This window comes from Sebastes umbrosus, chromosome 17 (assembly GCF_015220745.1).
Source record: "Sebastes umbrosus isolate fSebUmb1 chromosome 17, fSebUmb1.pri, whole genome shotgun sequence".
Lineage (NCBI taxonomy): Eukaryota > Metazoa > Chordata > Actinopteri > Perciformes > Sebastidae > Sebastes > Sebastes umbrosus.
Window position 1 is genome coordinate 13,734,970 of NC_051285.1, and position 18,906 is coordinate 13,753,875.

The following is an 18,906-nucleotide window of genomic DNA, read 5'->3' on the forward strand; positions in this document are numbered from 1 at the left end:
CACCAGGATCTAAATTAAGTTCCGGGGACATTATCCAGGGAATTTTTATCCCCCAAAAATGTCCTATTTGGTTGGTAGTACTTTCTGAAAGTGCTGGAACTTCTGTGATGGAGTTTGCAGGGATGACTGTCGTTGATTGGTAAAACACACACACCACTGCTGCTTCAACTGTACCACTTCATTCATAAACCAGGAAGAACTCCAGTATCGATTTAAGACCATTTTAGGAGGAGGAGAGAGCATTTCTCTTTGTTTGATAACATTAAAAGTAAAGTTAGGCTCTGCTGACTCATTTAAAAAAAGACAGAGACAATAATTTTCTCATTGTTTCATGGCATTAATGTTTTAAATCACAAATAAATTACCACCCAACACTCAATACGTGATTTACTGTGGTGACAGACGCTCTTAGTTTTATTTACCAGGTAAAAAGTCAAGTGGCTAAATGTGCATAATGCTCAGTGTTACCAACAAATACCTGTTTTCTTTTGTAAATTAGTACTTACAATTAGTACATTTAAACTGATTTTCTGTGCCCATGCATCAATAAGTGTTTCAGGAGGACATACTGTACAGCAGCTGTCTCCTCGTTGCCACAATCTCCTCATCTCTGACAGTAACACTCTTTGGTTTTCTTACTGTTTCTGTTCCCTGTTTAACTCTTTACCTCCCACTCTCCTCCAGTCTAACTGCGCCCAGTACGCTGCGGACCGGAGAGAGGAGGAGAAAATGTGCGACCACCTCATCAGCGCCGCCAAGCACAGAGATCACGTGACCGCTAACCAGCTGAAACAGAAGATCCTCAACATCCTGACCAATAAGCACGGAGCGTGGGGGACAATGTCACAGAGGTGAGCGGGAGACGCGAAGAACTGCGTGTCAAATTATACTCCGGGACATTTTTAGATCGCTCGTTCCACAGGATGTCACTTGACAGCAGACGTTACAGCGGTTGAGTGCGCATGGAACGCTTCTTGCATATAATGAGACATCGGCATCAGTATGGGTAGTGACTATTAATCACACAGCACCGTCCATATCACTATAACACATTACCACTGTATATTATTGCTTTTATTTGTGTAAAAGTAGCATCATTTGCACCATAAACTCATAAAGCCATCACATACTCAGAAAATCTATTGCTTTCCGACTGTGAATATGATCAGTGCTGAAATATAGAAATTGATAAAGATTACATGACATAATGTAAAGCAGGTTACATGAAACAATCAGTTCTTATTTAACATAATTTATTGTACATCAACTTCAGCGCACACACACACACAGCTGAATCCTAACGTTGTAGCTGTCTGGTGGCTGTGTAAGACTGATCTCCTTATTTAGCACACGCACATACACTCATTCAATCAATCACTGCTTGTTATCCAGATATGCCTCCAGACTTGGTTGAGGACATGTGATTTAATTTGAGGACATGTGACATGCAGCATCTGAAGCCTGTCTCCCTCATGTCACTGTTGATTAAGTTAATTGTATGCCACAACGAGCATGCTGGTAATAAATACCTTTTGCACTCGGATGAGAAAATAATTAAAGTTAAATTGCATTTGAAGTGCTCTGGCCTATATTTTTTAAAGTTTGTTCACATTAGCATAATGCTTATGGAAAATTTCAATCACACTTACATCTCAATCACACTTACATGTCTTTTTTTTCTTTTAGTAATATACAGTAGGACAGTACATGCAAATCCCTACATACATATACACGCGCACACACATGTACAGACAAGGTATAACAACAAAAATAACGTAAAATATCCTGCTAAAATGAATAAATATAAATAAATAATCCCTAGCACATGTCCATATTCAATATAAACTGTCAATTATTTTCAATATGCCACGTTCTATCAAGAGCATATTCATCATTCATTTTACATCCACTATTACAAAACACACTTTCATGTTTAAACCTTGCTTTTCATCTGTTTTCTTCATAAAACACCTCTAGTACATAAGTCAATTTGATGTTTTTCTCTAATCTTAAAGCCAGTTATTGGTTTTTGCAGAGTTGGAAAGGTTTGTCAAACTCACCCAGAGGGCAGTTGTGTATTGTAATGACGAAATAACACTTTGTTACAGTACGTAAGTCTTTTTTGTGAGTATCTGCACTTTACTTGAGATTTTATACTTCTGTCAACTTTCACTTTTACTCCACTACATCTCCTAAATATAATGTATACTTTTACTCCGATACATTTCCCCTAAGCATCTTTTTTACTCGTTACTATTGCAAGCAAGCAGGTTTGGCGAATCAGTGGTCCTAGCTTGCAAGTTAGATCATTCATATGATGGGCAAAAGCAAACAAAGTGACTTTATTGTCCTTGAAGGAGAAGTCCCAAAATGCACACCGGCTTGTTTTCTTTCCACCACTGAAATTACTCATCTTTCTTCCTCCCCTTTTATGTCTTCAGCCAACTACATGACTTCTGGCGTCTAGACTACTGGGAGGACGACCTGAGAAGGAGAAGGAGATTCGTGCGAAATGCCTCCGGGTCCACTCACGCCGATGTGACACTCAAAGCTCTGGAGGACTACGGTCAGTAATGTGAACGAATGTACAACATGTTGTCAATATCTGCTTTTTGCACACACTCAACCCTCACATGCACACTTAAAAACAAAAAACAGGTTCAGAAGAAGACGAGGAGGGGCTTAAGTCGAAGAAAACTTACCGCAGCCAATCAGTGGTCACCCAGAACCCAGAGGCAGAGTTAATGCTGGAGGGAGATGATGACGCCGTCAGCCTGCTGCAGGAAAAAGAGATTGACAACCTCGCTGGTAAGATGCACTCATATAAAGACACACGCGCAGTCACTATACTACAGTACAGCTGAACAGTAAACTGTCTATGACTCTTGTTTCTAGTACGTTTCCGTCCAAGACTTTTTATCTCCAAAGGCAAGTCATTCGAAAGTTCCTGCAGCTGCACTAACCATCTGGCTGATTTATCTGACTCAAGAAGATTGAATCATTATTCACTAAAAACCGATGCAAGACCGGATACCTAATTTAATCCAATTGTTCCTCTCTGACTCCTGACACACCTGATGGGTTGTTTAAATAATATGTTAAGTAGAAGAAGCAAATAAATAATCAATCTTAAAGAGGATCTATTATGGTTTTGTGCTTTTTCCCTTTCCTTTAGTGTGTTAAATAGTTTTTTGTGCAGGTAAAAGGTCTGCAAAGTTGAAAATTCCAAAGTCCAGGCCAAAGGGAGTTACTCTCCCCCACAGAAACACTGCTCCTGAACTGCCTGAAGCGCCTTGATTGAAGTCCTGCCTTTTAATCCATAACGTGGTGATGTCACCAAGTAACACATTAGCATAATACCTGCCTAGCGGGGAAGCAGGAGCTCAAACAGAGCGTTTCAGACAAAGGGTGAAAAGAGGTGCAGCAGAACAGCTGGTGTGAGAAAAATAAAGTGTTTTTTGAACATAAAAACATGTAAACGCTCTAGTAGAAACCCAAAATACAAGTATTCACCTGAAAATGAGCATAGTAGGTCCTCTTTAAGATAACATGAAATTACTATGTTACAGTATGTGTGCCGTTTAATTATCTGCTGTGTGTTTGTGTGTGATAACTGTTGTGTATCATGAGCCTGCAAGTGCTATGAATGCCTGAAGTAGTAATACCTGAGTATTACATTTGTCTTCCCCAGGCCCTGTGGTTCTGAGTACTCCAGCTCAGTTGGTAGCCCCAGTTGTGGTGGCTCGAGGCACTCTGTCCATCACTACCACTGAGATCTACTTTGAGGTGGACGAAGAGGATCCTACATTCAAGACGACTGACGCTAAAGTACGGGCAAGCTGGCTTTTTTATTATTACATTTTATTTTTTTTAAAGTTGCATTTTGACTCACTGCTTGTCACTACTTTGGGATTAGTTTGTCTATATAGGTATTTCTTTACGTTAAAATATCTTTTTCAAAGGATGTCCAACCTCAACAGGTACTGGCCTACTCAGAGGGTCTGCACGGCAAATGGATGTTCAGCGAGATCCGAGCCGTGTTCTCCAGACGCTACCTGCTGCAGAATACCGGATTAGAGGTCTTCATGGCCAACAGAAGTGAGTCTGCAGATTTCTTATTATTATTTCTTTTTTTTTTTTTACTTTACTTTACTTATTATTACTATATCTTGTCTCTTGCTCTCTCCAGCGTCTGTGATGTTTAACTTCCCTGACCCGGCCACAGTCAAAAGGGTGGTCTATAGTCTCCCACGGGTCGGGGTAGGAACGAGTTACGGCCTGCCACAGGCCAGGTAGGTGCAGGCTATAATCAGCTGGTCCGCCTCTATTCTGTGTTAGAAAGGTGTGATAGAAAGAAACTTCAATTTGCGTGTGTGTTTGTGTCCCAGGCGGATTTCCTTGGCCACCCCTCGTCAGCTCTTCAAGTCGTCCAACATGACACAGCGCTGGCAGAGGAGAGAGATCTCCAACTTTGAGTACCTCATGTTCCTCAACACTATTGCAGGTAAAGTTCAATCATATTTCATGAGCTGTCATTCTGCTAAGTCTGTTATTGTGGATCTTAACCTCTAAATAATGTATGGACCTTTAGTGGTCAAAAACACAATGCTGCCTAATGAAGACTTCTTTGTTCTCACACCAAACAGATGAATTAGTTGAGAGAATACTTCCTGTTTCCTTCATTTTTCTCTCTTTCTACTGTCTGATGTTGACATTTTCTAGCATATTTGCTGTGAAGACTTTGTGAATGTGACCTTATTTAAAAATAACTGCACAGCCAGAAGTTGCAGACTCACTTTGTTTGTATTTCTCTCCATGTGCACAAACAAAGAAGCTAATGTATAAAAAGACTTCATTGAAGAGACCAGATAAAGAACCTGGAAGATTTGAATAAGATAAACCTTTGTCAGCTCCAGCTGCAGTTGGCATAGCAACAGTCACCAGTGTGACCTGTAAATACATATACATACAAAAACATATGAATAAAAGCAGCCAGGATGACAATGGATGAATTGGTAATGAATTAAAAATAATTACTGCAGCTAAACATTTAATATTTTATTGTTTTTATAAGACCTTTATGTACTAGAACTCTTCCACATATTTATAGATATTCTAAAATATCTATAAATGTTGATAATATTTGATGTTGATGTTGATGATATATTTACGTAATAGAAATACAGAATGAGTTTCAAATACACATCTAGATAAATGGCAGCCGATGAAAATGTGTTTAAATGCCTTTACATACAGTATGCTGACATGCAGCAGTTTGTCAACAGCGTGCTTTTATACTTCTCTCTGTTGGAAATGTCTTTTATCACACTAACATAAAACCTTGGTCGACATTATTGTAATATCATCAGGAAGTTAGTCTCATTAATTTAACATTTGAGCCTTATTTATTGGGCGCAGACGTTTTGAAGCCTGAAAATTGGTAGCAAGAGTTTACATATTATAGCATGTATTACTTTAATGTAAACTGATCCAGTAACACACAGAACAACAATAAAGCATGCTGTCATATGGGACCATCTCTTGACACAAACTATAATGGAATAATGCCATTTTTTCCCTCTCTCATCCATCCTTTGTCCCTGCAGGGAGGACCTATAATGATTTGAACCAGTACCCCATCTTTCCCTGGGTCTTGACCAACTATGATTCAGAGGAGCTCGACCTCACTCTACCTGGCAACTTCAGAGACCTCTCCAAGGTTAGGGCACTCTGACAAACAACAATGAATAGCATGTGTGCTACTAAGAAGATGCTATAAACCCCAAAATACAGGTCAAGCAGTACTACTCATATATCAAGAATCTCTCCTTGTTGCATCTTCACGAGGGCTGTTAATTGATTAAAATATTGAATCGTGATTAATCGCAAATTAATTGCACATTTTTATCTGTTCAAAATGTACCTTAAAGGGAGATTTGTCAAGTATTTAATACTCTTATCAACATGGGAGTGGACAAATATGCTTGCTTTATACAAATACATGTATATGTATATATTTATTATTGGAAATCAATTAACAACACAAAACAATGACAAATATTGTCCAGAAACCCTCAAAGGTACTGCATTTAGCATAAAATATATGTGTATCAGTGTGTCAGTGTGCTGACTAGGCTATGCCCAAAACTGCATGTGATTATCATAAAGTGGGCATGTCTGTAAAGGGGAGACTCGTGGGTACCCATAGAACCCATTTACATTCACATATCTTGAGGTCAGAGGTCAAGGGGACCTCTTTGAAAATGCCAGTTTTTCATCGCCAAAATTTTAATTTTGTAGCATTATTCAACCTCCTTTGCGACAAGTATGACAGGGTTGGTACCAATTGATTCCTTAACTTTTCTAGATTCATTTGATGCCAGTATCTTCACCTTAGCTTTAAAACTGAGCCCGCTACAACCTAAAAAACGTTAATATGTTATTATCCCGTTAACTTGCCCTCTGAAACCAATGTATGGTTTTATTCCAGCCAATCGGTGCACTGAATCCCAAGCGAGCGGCGTTTTACGCAGAACGCTACGAGACGTGGGACGACGACGGCACGCCTCCTCACCACTATACAACCCTGTACTCCACTGCTCATTCAACACTGATGTGGATGCTCAGAATAGTAAGTACCTGCTGCACTTCACGCACTTGCAGACTTTAACCTTCAGCAGCCGCCTGAGCACACGGCAGGGACCCATGGCTGTTTTGTTTTAAATGAATTTGTCTGTTCGTGTGCCTGCAGGAGCCCTTCACCACGTTTTTCCTCAACGCTAACGATAACAAGTTCGACCATCCGGAGAGAGCCTTCTCTGGCATCGGCTGCTCGTGGAGGAACTGCCAGAGGGACACGGCTGATGTCAAGGTAACTATTGATGGGCTGAAGCGAGCGGTTGAGTTTATTATAAAATAATAAAATCAGCCTTAAAGCTGCAGTGCGTAGAAATCCGGAAAACGCAAAATCCTGCATCCCCTCGAGCTGCTCTCTCCTCTCTCTCCTCTCTCCGCTCTCCCCTCTCTGTCCGAAGCCCCTCCCCCCACACAAGAACGGGCATATGCACGCGCTTCATACGTGCTCGCTACATCTGAGGAGGCTACCGCAGCGAGCTACACATTACCTTCTAATGACATCAACAGTTTGGACTGTCTTTTTGAAAGTCTGTCTTTCTTTTTTTGGGTTGTTTTGAGGTGTAGGCAGTTGCTGCCAATGCTGGAATAGCAAGCTTTCCAGTAGGTTGTTCCGCCATTGACCGAGGCTTTCACTATCTGCAGAGACCAGACGTGAACGCGCATCTCCTTTTGTGGAACAGCCAATAGGAACGCTCTCTCTGAAATGCCCTGTGATTGGTCAAAGTCTGCCGTCACGGGCAAGATTTTCTAAAGCCTGTAAACAGAGCCATGAGGAGGTGCAGAGGTGTAGTTTTCTCTCAGATCACTTGAATTACAATATGCTGAAAGGTTATTATGGAATTTTTGCCAAATTATGCCAAAATATTGTTGCCTACTGCCACTTTAAAGTATTGAGACAAACAACTGAAAACACAAAAACGCAAGAGACTGAAAGTAGTGTGTTTTTCACCGAAATAGGTAAAAACTGTTTGTGGTGTGTCAATAACCACTTGAAGACATTCACACATCGTCTAAAGCCCTGGATCTCAAACTGAGGGTCAGGATTTCACATGAGGCCAATACGTACAACACACAATCATAAGAAAATATCATTTGTTGGTTTCTGTTCACTGCGGTTTACTTGTGGTTTGAAAGACCCAAAGACTGGGTCGGGACCCACAGATCGGTCGCAGGAGATTTTACGAGGGTCGCTAAATAAATTTGCATTTGTCTTTTATTAAACATTTATATCTGCACCTGTGAGCCACATGTGGGAGCCTGAATGTCCGTATTGTTCTGATAATGTAGCCTACTTATAATATTGAATCTATGAAAGTGGATGCCCAGAAAAAAAGTTTGGGAAACATAACTGTAAAGTACTTAATTAATAGCTGAAAGTATTGTAAGTTCTGGTGTAAATTATTAAAATATTGGTGGAAACAGCTTGCGTGAGTGTTTGTGTGTCAGCTTTGATCTTTCATATCGTCACAGATTTTTCTAAAATCAATAATACTTTTAGGGAAATAATAATTTTGTGTTTCTGTCGTGTCCATCAGGAGCTGATCCCAGAGTTCTACTACTTGCCTGAGATGTTCGTTAACAGTAACGAGTACGAGCTCGGGTTGCGCGATGATGGCGTTTCTGTGTGTGACGTGGAGCTTCCCGCCTGGGCCAAGAAACCTGAAGACTTTGTCCGCATTAACCGGATGGTGAGAGACAAAGTCTATTTTCTAAAATATAAAAAGCTAAAAGTTTATTGTCTCTGTCTTTAAATCCACTCTAATGACACTGAACATATTCTTGACTCTGTCTTCCTTCCTCTCTTTTTGCACCTGTTGCTTGGACCAGGCGTTGGAGAGTGAGTTTGTGTCGTGCCAGCTTCACCAGTGGATCGATCTAATATTTGGCTACAAGCAGCGAGGGCCAGAAGCAGTCCGAGGTCTCAACGTGTTCAACTTCCTGTCCTACGAGGGAGCAATCAACCTAGACAATGCAGACGCTTCGCAACGGGAGGTCGGTTTCTATGACAACACATCACTCTCGTTTGACTCGCAAATTGATTATTGCAGTGCAGAAATCTCCCCCTCATGAGTTTCTCGTGCTGCGATAGACAGCGCTGTCTAGGAGATGGTAGCATCAGATCGGTAATGTTTAAAGCTCTGAGATATATAATCACTAGATGATTACTCATAATGGCTGAGAAAGTAGTTCTTCCTAGGGATGAATTGAAAGAACATACAGTACTTTACAGCCTAATCAGAGGCAGAGTAGGGCAGGTTATGACTTCGCCATCCTAGGAAAAAAAATTTGGCACAGGAAAAATACATAAAAGATATTGAATATTTAGGGAAAGTAAAGTAAAGAAAAATAGAGGGGCTTTCCTAAACTTGTTTTTATGTTTCTCAAAAGCATGTAACCTTCCTCTTCCTCTCCTTCTCTGTCTCCCCGTCTGTAGGTGGTTGAGTCCCAGATTCAGGCATGTGGTCAAATCCCCTCCCAGCTGCTGATCGAGCCTCATCCACCTCGCTCCTCCGCCATGCACCTGGTGAGAATACCTCGACATCCTTAGCAGTTTCATAACAGTATTCTCCGTATATGCTTACAGAAAGACTCCCTCGAAAAACAATAAGTCCTCAGCTGCAGATCTAGATAGAAGATATACATACTTATTTTTTGCATGTTCCTTAAGTTAGTTTTAGGGCTGTCAATCAATTCAAATATTGTCCATAGTTAATCACGATTAATCACATATTTTTTATCTGTTCAAAATGTACCTTAATGGGAGATTTATCAAGTATTTAATACTCTTATCAACATGGGAGTGGACAAATATGCTTGCCTTATGCAAATTAATGTATATATTATTTATTAGAAATTATATTATCGTTATTTAGCCTCCTTCAGGACAAGCTAGTATGACATGACTGGTACCAATGGATTCCTTAGGTTTTTTCTAGTTTCATATGATACCAGTATCTCCACGCATCACATGTTGTGTTAATGTGTTAAAGAAATTAGTGGCGTTAAAGCAAACTTGCCTTAACGCATTATAAGTGTGTTAACTTTCACTTTGGAAACAGGAAGAGAGTTTTTCCCAATGTTCCTCTGTTTTTTTATAGACAGGCTATTTTTCATTTTGGTAACACATTGTATCCATATATATACCAATTATGAGATTTTATTACATACAAGTGTATGTGGATGTTTTTTCAAAGCAAGTTCTGCCCTGGTTTTAGCCTCTCTGTCCTCCATGCTACCCTCAGCAGAACGAGGCCTCAGTGTCTCCACATCAGAGCCATCCATGTCAACCCAAACCTGTCAGTCCTGAACCCCGACCAACCAGCGCCTCCACCTCCTCTCCTAGGCCTAGAGCCACCCTCAGTGTGTGTACCTGCTCTGACCCTGTACTCCCACTAATATACCTTTTCCCTTCCCTCCCTCTGTCCCATCTGTTCTGTCTCTCCCTCTACCTCCGTCTCCATTTCCCTCCTCCTCCTCCTCCTCCTCCTCCTCCTCTCTCCCCCCGACCTTCCCTCCCCGCTCTGCCCTCCTTTTCTTCCTCTCTGTCCCCTCTCTCTTTTCTCTGTCTGTCTCACCAGTGTTTCCTTCCCCAGAGCCCACTGATGTTTAAGGATCAGATGCAGCAGGACGTCATCATGGTGCTCAAGTTCCCCTCCAACTCCCCCGTCACTCACGTCGCTGCCAACACGCTCCCCCACCTCAGTATACCAGCAGCCGTCACCGTCACGTGTAGCCGGCTGTTTGCCGTCAACCGCTGGCACAACACTGTCGGTGAGTGGGCTACAACTAAAGATTATTTTCATTGTCATTTAATCTGTTGATTATTTTCTTGATTAATTGATTAGTTGTTTGGTTTATAAAATGTCAGAAAATGGTGGAAAATGTAGATCAGTGTTTCCCAAAGCCCAAGATGACGTCTTCAAATGTCTTGTTTTGTTCACAACTTAAAGATATTCAGTTTACTGTCATAGAGGAGTAAAGAAACCAGAAAATATTCACATTTAAGAAGCAGGAATCAGAGAATTTAGACCCTTTTCTTTTTTTTTTGAATTACTCTATTTACTCTATAATATTAATCACAGCTACAACACAAGTTAACACAACACATAAATGAAATCCAAAGATCCTCATTTTTACATATTTTTAAAGTTAGTTGTTATTTTAGCAACTTTCTGAAACTACATTATTGCAATCCCTTGATAATACAGTAATATACAAAGTTCATAATTGGGCGGAACTGATTAGTCAATTAATCGATAAGTTAAGCAACGGAAAATTGATCAGTAATATTTTGATATTTTATATAAATTAGGTAATTTATCAAGGAAACACAATAATAAGTAAGTAAGTAATTTTCACAATTTTCTGACTTTTAATTTTTTAATATTTTCTTTTTATTTGAGTAGAAAGTCAACAGGTACAAAGCATCTTACATAGTACACTTTTGTTCTTGAAGCCAAACAAATGGCACTACAAATCAGACAATACAAATCAAACAGACAAACACAGCAGATAACCAGGGTGGTTACAATACAACTGATGCTCTTTTACCTGAAATCAGTTCTATATAGGTTAATGAACTCAATCCATCCTTTATCAAATATGTCTGTCTTGAATCTCAAAGTAAATGTTAATTTTTCCTTTACAAAAATGTCATGCATCAAATTAAACCAGTCTGATAATGTGGGTGGTCCTTGACTTAACCATTATTTTAAACACGTACGTTTTTAGAAACGCCAAGAAGTTGTCGTGGCATCATACCCAGATACAAGACATTTTCTGATATTTAAATCCTAAAAAGGATTAATCAGAACTACTCATATTAATCACATAATGAAAATTATATCTGTAGCCATGTAATTAAGACTTATTTAAGCCTGTAGTGAGATCATTTCAGTAGTAGTTATTGAGTCGATTTGTATTATATTAGTGTTTACTCTTATTTTCCTAAATGTTGACATGGAAATATTAGTTCATTAAATCCTCTATTAACCTTTAATGACCTCATTAGCACAGCGGGGTAGGTTTAATGAATCATGGTAATGTAATTACGGAGGGTCATACGGCAGCTCGAGTGGATTTTTTTGTTATTGAGGCTCTTACTTTTTAACATAATCCTGCATCAGAGCTTTCATCAGAGAGCACTCGAGCGGGGGATTATATGAGAGGTTGCAGTTTAGCATTTATCCTTCACTGTTTTATGAGGTGTGTGTGTGACTGTGTGTAATGTTTGACCCTTCTATCCTTCAGGCCTCCGTGGAGCTCCAGGATACTCCCTAGAGCAGGCTCATCATCTACCCATTGAGATGGACCCTCTCATAGGTCAGTGCACAAAAACCTCCACAGCAGATTTAATTGGTTTTACGTAACGATAATATTAAGGACACAAGTAGCGGGACTGAAGTCAATACATCACATGATACACTGGGGGATTTATGTACATATATTGCTGAGACACCGGCTGCAAAACTAACCCGAGCGATGAAAGATCAGGAAAGGTCGGAGTTCAGTAGAAAGCTTGTGAACCGTATTGCATTCGTATGCCCTCATTAACATCTTTGTTTCTCCCGTGTAGCAAACAACTCAGGCGTGAACAAGCGTCAGATCACCGACCTCGTGGACCAGAGCATCCAGATCAACACGCATTGTTTTGTGGTCACCGCCGACAATCGCTACATCCTTGTCTGCGGCTTCTGGGACAAGAGCTTCCGTGTTTACTCCACTGAAACGGGTAGGTTTTGTATCATTTATGAGAAATTGAATACAGTTGAGAAATTTACTCTAGCTGGCATTATTAACGCTGCAATTTGTGATTCTGTCAGAGGTCCTAGTTTGAATGTGGATCATGTAGACTCATGCATTTGCAATTTTATTTAGATTTGTATTTAGATTTATTGATCTAGGGGAGATTTATAACACTGTTTTTTACATATGCACTTGGGCATACAGTACATTTCTGTATTTATCGGTCCAGAGATTTAGTGCTTTAGATTCACTAACCTGCTTGTTTAACCCGTGTGCTTTTGGCTGGACCGCAGAAGGCCAGCCCTATAAACGCAAAAGTCTGTCGCTGAGTGAGTGATGAAGTTACACGATTGGTCGGCCGAGTGTTGGAGTGTCCTCATTGGCCGTTATGCAAATGAGCCCATCCAGTATGATGCGTCCGGCCCACGAAAATGGACCAAGCTGTCAAACTAGGCGATCTAAATCTAAAATGAAACGCGTTTCAGCAGTGGCATCGCCTAGTTCTCGCTTAAAATGTTTTCAGAAGTAGATTTTGATAGATTGTTTAGACGGAATAACAGAAAGTTTACGAGCAGGCCGCCATGTTGTTTCCTGTTTGAAACGGCGAGCAGAAAACCAGGGACCAATCAGGTGTGTTCCACGTCACCGCTTGAACGGCCAGTTGAGTGTAGCAGCGCGTCCTCTAGTGTCCTCGTCGGATCTGGTGGACATGTACCGCTGGATTTAACATTATAGACATGACCACTGACTATTTGTGTAACAATTCAGCCACAAATTCACAGACTGACCAAACACGGTCCAACCATATACTCAGTTTTTGACCGAGTCTTGTTATCCTGGAAGTTAAGCAACCACAGCCTTTTAAAAATATGAGTAGAGGGCACACACTGACTTAGCCGTCTTCCTCCCTCCTCTCCACAGGAAAGCTGACCCAGATTGTTTTTGGCCACTGGGATGTAGTGACATGTCTGGCCAGGTCAGAGTCCTATATCGGCGGAGACTGCTACATCGTGTCAGGCTCAAGAGATGCCACTCTTCTTCTGTGGTACTGGAGTGGACGGCACCACATTATTGGGGACAACCCTAACAACAGTGAGTGGTGACAACATGTGTGAATGTTCGCCTGTCTGTCTCAGTTTGTACATGAGTATGTTCCTTGTTCAGAAAACACTACAGCTCCCTTATGGTGTCTCTAACTCTGTTTTGTCTTCCAGGTGACTACCCTGCTCCCAGGGCGGTACTGACAGGACATGACCACGAGGTGGTGTGTGTGTCTGTCTGTGCAGAGCTGGGGCTGGTCATCAGTGGAGCTAAAGGTTTGTGTGTCTTCATATGTCTGTCTGTGCCTAAGACAGATTTCAATTTTCCATTTTATGTTTTCCACAAAGTTTGTTTTTTTAACTTCTTTTAGAGCAGTGAAACCATTGCATAGTAAACTATAAATAACAACACCTCAGAATGTTCCCCTTCCTGTTAGTGATGAGAAGTACAAGTACATTCTGAAAACATTCACAATTAATGAACAATCCATTTACAAAACAGATGATGAGATGTCTCGCTGGCCTCTTATCTTCTCAGTTTTATATTATATTCCCTGAGCACTGAAAGGTGCTGTGAACACACCAAGAACACTGGTTTCCCATTCACCTCTGTGCAATAATAGGATCTGGTCCATATTCTTGGCAAACCCGACACTCTGTGTCCACTTTTCTCCTTTTTGACAAAGATATTTTCCACCGGCGGCTCCTGCATGAACAGTAGCTTGACAGTGTTGTGTCACTTAGTCTGTACGTACAGTAAGCACGTGGGATCTGTAAAAGTGCATCCAGCATTGGGCTTGCTACACTTATTAGGACAGGATACCCCCAAATAGGAATAGCAGTACATTTTATTGTAAAATTGGAATTAATGATGTCATCCAGTGGACCTGATTGGACCCTTTGGTGGGCCGGTTCTGGCCCCCGGGCCGTATGTTTGAAACCCCTGCTTTAGAGGTCGGGTTGATATTTCCAACTTCACCATCACCAAAGATGCACAATAAAAAGAAATTGCTTCTTCACTATCTTTGCTTTTGTCTTGCTCCTCAGAGGGCCCGTGCCTGGTCCACACCATCACAGGGGATCTGCTCAGGGCCCTGGAGGGGCCAGAGCTGTGTCAGCGGCCCCGCCTCATCTCAGTGTCCAGCGAGGGCCACTGCATCATCTACTATGAGAGAGGCCGCTTCTGCAACTTCAGCATAAATGGGAAACTGCTGGCACAAATGGAGGTCAACGATTCCACACGGGTAAGGCTGTTGGAGTTAATGCTGTTTATGTAAACATGCTGTAATATTCTTTTTTGGTGTATGGATACTGTTCTTATTTACTCGTAAACAATGCAATATACTGTTGTATGCACACTGGAGCCTCTGTTGAGCTTTCTTTCTTTCTTTTTTTTTTTCTCTCTCCAGGCGATCCTGTTGAGCAGCGACGGACAGAACTTGGTGACAGGAGGTGATAACGGAGTTGTGGAAGTTTGGCAGGCATGCGACTTCAAACAGCTTTACATCTATCCAGGCTGCGACGCAGGCATCCGCGCCATGGACCTCTCACATGACCAGAGGTATTTAAACCAACAGGGTGCCACTCTGACAGACAGACAGACAGAAGGAGATGCAAACAGTGTGACCTTTTTTTTTTTTTACTTAAAGGACCAGTGTGTAACATTTCAGGGATCTATTAGCAGAAATGGAATATAATATTCATAATTATGTTTTCATTAGTGTATAATCACCTGAAACTAAGAATCGTTGTGTTTCCGTTAGCTTAAGGTTCTGACACACCAAGCCGACGGTCGGCCTAGTTTTTTTGGTGTGTCACACACCGTCGGCTCTAGTCTGCTGGTTCTCTGATGTTGGGTTGATGTGTCCCCAGCTTTAGAATGAGCCCTTCATATCTACATAGGGAGCGGGTCCTCTTCATAGAGTCCACCATGTTGCTCCGCCATGTTCCTACAGTAGCCCAGAACAGACATACCAAACACTGACTCTAGAGAGAGCTTTTCAAGTTTTTACGTTTCCTGAAATCCACCGTAGTTCTCCGACACGCTTGTGAAATAACTGTAACGTGAGTCGCAGAGTGCAAAACCGTGGTACCGCCAGCCACCGTCTGACTTCCGTTGCTCCTAAAGTAATGTTATTATGGTAAAGATGGCCTCTGAGCGAAGAGAACAGCGTTACCACGGTTTTGCACACGGCAGCTCATGTTACCGCATTCTTTGGAAGGGACGAGTGAAAGGAGGCGTACTCAGTTGTTTGCAATCTGCAACCACACCACCTGATGCTGCCAAATCCTACACACTGTACCTTTAAGAACTACTGTTGTTGGGGAAACTGGGTCACCTCAAAAGGGGGCAGCAGAGAATACTGAATGATCAGTCATAGGGCAGTTATTTTACACAAACCTAAGGGAAATGTACTACAATCGATGCACTGCAACCCTAAAACCCTGGTTTACGGATGTGACGTTCTGTGTGCTCTGCCCTCAGGACTCTGATCACTGGCATGGCGTCCGGCAGCATTGTGGCGTTCAACATAGACTTCAACCGCTGGCACTACGAACACCAGAACAGGTACTGAGGTGGACAGCGTGAGGAAGAGGAGGACGGAGAGAGGAGAGGAGAACAAGAGGGGAGAGGAGGTGGTGCATTCTGCTGTGTATCTGCGACGCGGGGGAAACTAAAGGTACCGAGAGGAAGGAAAAACAAGAACCGGACCTTAGGCTCTAATCCCTTGTGAAGCTTACTTGATTTGAGGATGCGGCAGCGCTGGTGGAAATAACTTCCTCTGTGCATACGTACACGCACGTGTGTAACCACAGACACATAAAACCCCGGAGATACACACCAAAACCTGCTAATAAAATAGACTGCAGACTGGGGGAAAGAGAGCAAGTCAAGCAGACCTTGTAGAGGTCGATCATACCCGTACCACTCACAGGACTGGTGCAGTTCCTGGTACGCTTAATGCTTCACAGACAAAGAACCTAAGTTTTGTTTTCCCTTTATATTTTTCTTCTTTATCAATTTTACTTTTCTTATAAGGGGAGTTCATTTTGGGAATTATTGGGTGGACTATAAATTAAGACTCCTTCAATGTGTCTAAACTGATTAGAAATGGTCAGAAATGAACCAGCCCCACCCACTGTTCAAAAACCGGTGCTATTGGCTTGATCTTAAAATTCACCCTCGAAAAATTGCCTGGGGTTATGATTTTATCTTATTTGATTTTATCTGGTTTTATTTCCTTTTATTATTTTTTTTCTTCTTTTACCCGCAGCAGGGTTAAATCGGATTCTTATGTAAATAAGGCTCTGCTTCCTTCGGAGTCTACACGTGTTCTTTCACTACACAAACTGCGCTTATCACCTTTAATTTATTAATGACTTGCTGTATGTAAAATATTGTGTAATAATTATTATAATGTTGACAAGACTGATGATAAAAACGGCAGTGTCAAGGATGGTGATTGTTTTGCCGGAGATGGTAATGATAAAGAGGTCTTGCCAGCGCCACCGAGGACGACAACCACAAGACTGACATGATTTCCTTTGTATATTTGGTGATTGTTTTGTCAAATATGTACATATAGTCTTGGTTCAGGCTTGGTGGGAGACTCAATCAGCTGAATAAGACTGAAAAGCGCAAAGGAAAACCTTCACTTACCCACATTTGTTGATTATTTAAAAGAAGAGAATCAAATCAATGTAAAAGTTTGTTTTGTATTTGCACTTTGCACCAATCACATATCATTATTTATTAGCTTGGTTCTTTCTGGTCGGCTGCCATTTCGTTTAGGTCCATTTCCCCTTCGGGATTATTTGTGCATTGATGTTTGTATTTAAAGCGTTGAGCTCATGTGTGATTATTAGGTTTTACAACCTCACAGTTGTAAGCAATATCATGATTCTGTAGCTGATAGAGGTGGGGGGAGGAAGGAAAGGAGGAGAGGGGGGGATGAAATGCGAGACGTACTGTATGTGTGAAGCCATCTTGATCAAATGCGCACATGCACATACTCTATCGACAGGTTCAACTTACGTATCCAAAAAAAAAGGTTAAATATTTTTGGATCTATGAAACCCTAAAAACTATTGTATTCATGTTTTATTGCAAAGATGTAAAATATGACATGTGTGAGTTGAAAAAAAAAAATCATGATAAGAAAAATAAAATATGCAAAGAATTTGATGACTTGACTTTTCATCGGTCACTTCTAGACGAGAGCGCTGCACAAAGGTGAGACATCGAGGACGTCTTATTGTAGCGTCTACGAGACTTCTTAAAATGATTTCAAATGTTTCTCTCTAACATTCTTGACTGCGTTGTTGAACTACCTGCTTTGCTGTGTTTTTCATTTCAGATTGCTGTCAGTCATATAGAGGGGTGCAGGGATGACGTATTTTTGTAGAGCCAACCAAGAAGTTAGCAGTTCCCTTGACAAAAAGCAAGATAATCTCCACAAATGAACACCACTTTTATGATTTTTGAAGTGTAAATGCGCGAGTAAACCGCAGACGAGTCGGCGTGATGACGTTTTGTAGTCTCATTTAGCCACTTGTTAGCAACTGCCATTTTTAAAGACACATAAAGGCTTCAAAATTCACAAGTGGGGTATTTATTGATGTATTCTATGTCGTAGAACAAAACGTTAAAATGTCTTAAGCCTGTGTTAACTAAAAAAAACATTCAAAAAAAACATTGACCTCCAGACGAGGGAACCGGAAGTGCTTAAATGCTAACTCATTTTCGGGTTTTAGGACTCATTCCTGTAGCGCTCTATTCTGCATCACTTCCAAAGAAAACAGATTTAACAAAGTGTCCCGTTTTGATTTCCAGCACTAGCTGCATGCTTTTTAAAACAGCTGAAGTTCCCTTGAGCATGGCATGTAACTCAAAGCCACTCCTGTGGAGCTTCTTAAAGGAAAACAGTGTAAAGTTTCAGGTGTGAGTTTTCTTAATTGCGTGTGCCACAAGTAGCTGTAGACTTGTGCTCATGGTCGAGCACCTAATGTAATCAAATAGAGATAAAAGTATGAATACACTTCTTACAAGCATTAAAAAAGAGAATATGTGCAATGAAATCATTAGTGGCATTCATTTAACCCATGGACAAAAGTCAGATTTGCAGTCACGCGGTATACGTAAGGGATAATGTACAGCGAGGCGGTCATTGACGGTCTCTCATCGCCCTGAAGGGGTTTATTTCACAACAATGACTCACTAGCTGTACATTATCCCGCTTATTACACGGCTACTTATTTAAGAAATCAATAATTTGACACGAAAACGGTCCGCCAGAGTCCGACATCAGAACTGCGCCCATAGCAACAGTCTGTTATACATAGCGACGGTCTGCTATAAAATAATAACAGACCGTAGAACGCTGTAATTGACCAATCAGAATCGAGTATTCAATAGAGCCGTGTAATAAAGTACAGTAAAACATGCACGGAAAGGTAAGGTATCCACATAAAAACACACGTCAAC

At 41.1% G+C, this 18,906-nt stretch overlaps 1 protein-coding gene across 7 annotated transcripts in view; it reads left to right on the forward strand.

Annotated features, from left to right (window-relative positions):
* The window catches only part of nbeaa (neurobeachin a), a 109,118-nt gene extending 91,516 nt beyond the window's left edge, over positions 1-17,602 (forward strand). For 3 of the 7 annotated variants that reach the window (XM_037747851.1, XM_037747852.1, XM_037747856.1), the window contains 22 exons: positions 685-851; positions 2,442-2,566; positions 2,659-2,808; positions 2,896-2,928; positions 3,692-3,828; positions 3,963-4,098; positions 4,190-4,292; positions 4,389-4,504; positions 5,607-5,719; positions 6,491-6,631; positions 6,752-6,871; positions 8,172-8,324; positions 8,464-8,628; positions 9,071-9,160; positions 10,215-10,407; positions 11,887-11,958; positions 12,212-12,367; positions 13,303-13,473; positions 13,596-13,697; positions 14,469-14,665; positions 14,831-14,982; positions 15,907-17,602. In XM_037747851.1, the coding sequence (XP_037603779.1) occupies positions 685-851; positions 2,442-2,566; positions 2,659-2,808; positions 2,896-2,928; positions 3,692-3,828; positions 3,963-4,098; positions 4,190-4,292; positions 4,389-4,504; positions 5,607-5,719; positions 6,491-6,631; positions 6,752-6,871; positions 8,172-8,324; positions 8,464-8,628; positions 9,071-9,160; positions 10,215-10,407; positions 11,887-11,958; positions 12,212-12,367; positions 13,303-13,473; positions 13,596-13,697; positions 14,469-14,665; positions 14,831-14,982; positions 15,907-15,997 (2,883 nt within the window). In that variant the 3' untranslated portion in view covers positions 15,998-17,602. The remainder of the gene's footprint in view (positions 1-684; positions 852-2,441; positions 2,567-2,658; positions 2,809-2,895; positions 2,929-3,691; positions 3,829-3,962; positions 4,099-4,189; positions 4,293-4,388; positions 4,505-5,606; positions 5,720-6,490; positions 6,632-6,751; positions 6,872-8,171; positions 8,325-8,463; positions 8,629-9,070; positions 9,161-10,214; positions 10,408-11,886; positions 11,959-12,211; positions 12,368-13,302; positions 13,474-13,595; positions 13,698-14,468; positions 14,666-14,830; positions 14,983-15,906) is intronic. The other 4 variants (XM_037747857.1, XM_037747858.1, XM_037747854.1 and 1 more) reach the window with 2 other exon arrangements.
* The last annotated feature ends 1,304 nt before the right edge of the window (positions 17,603-18,906 follow it).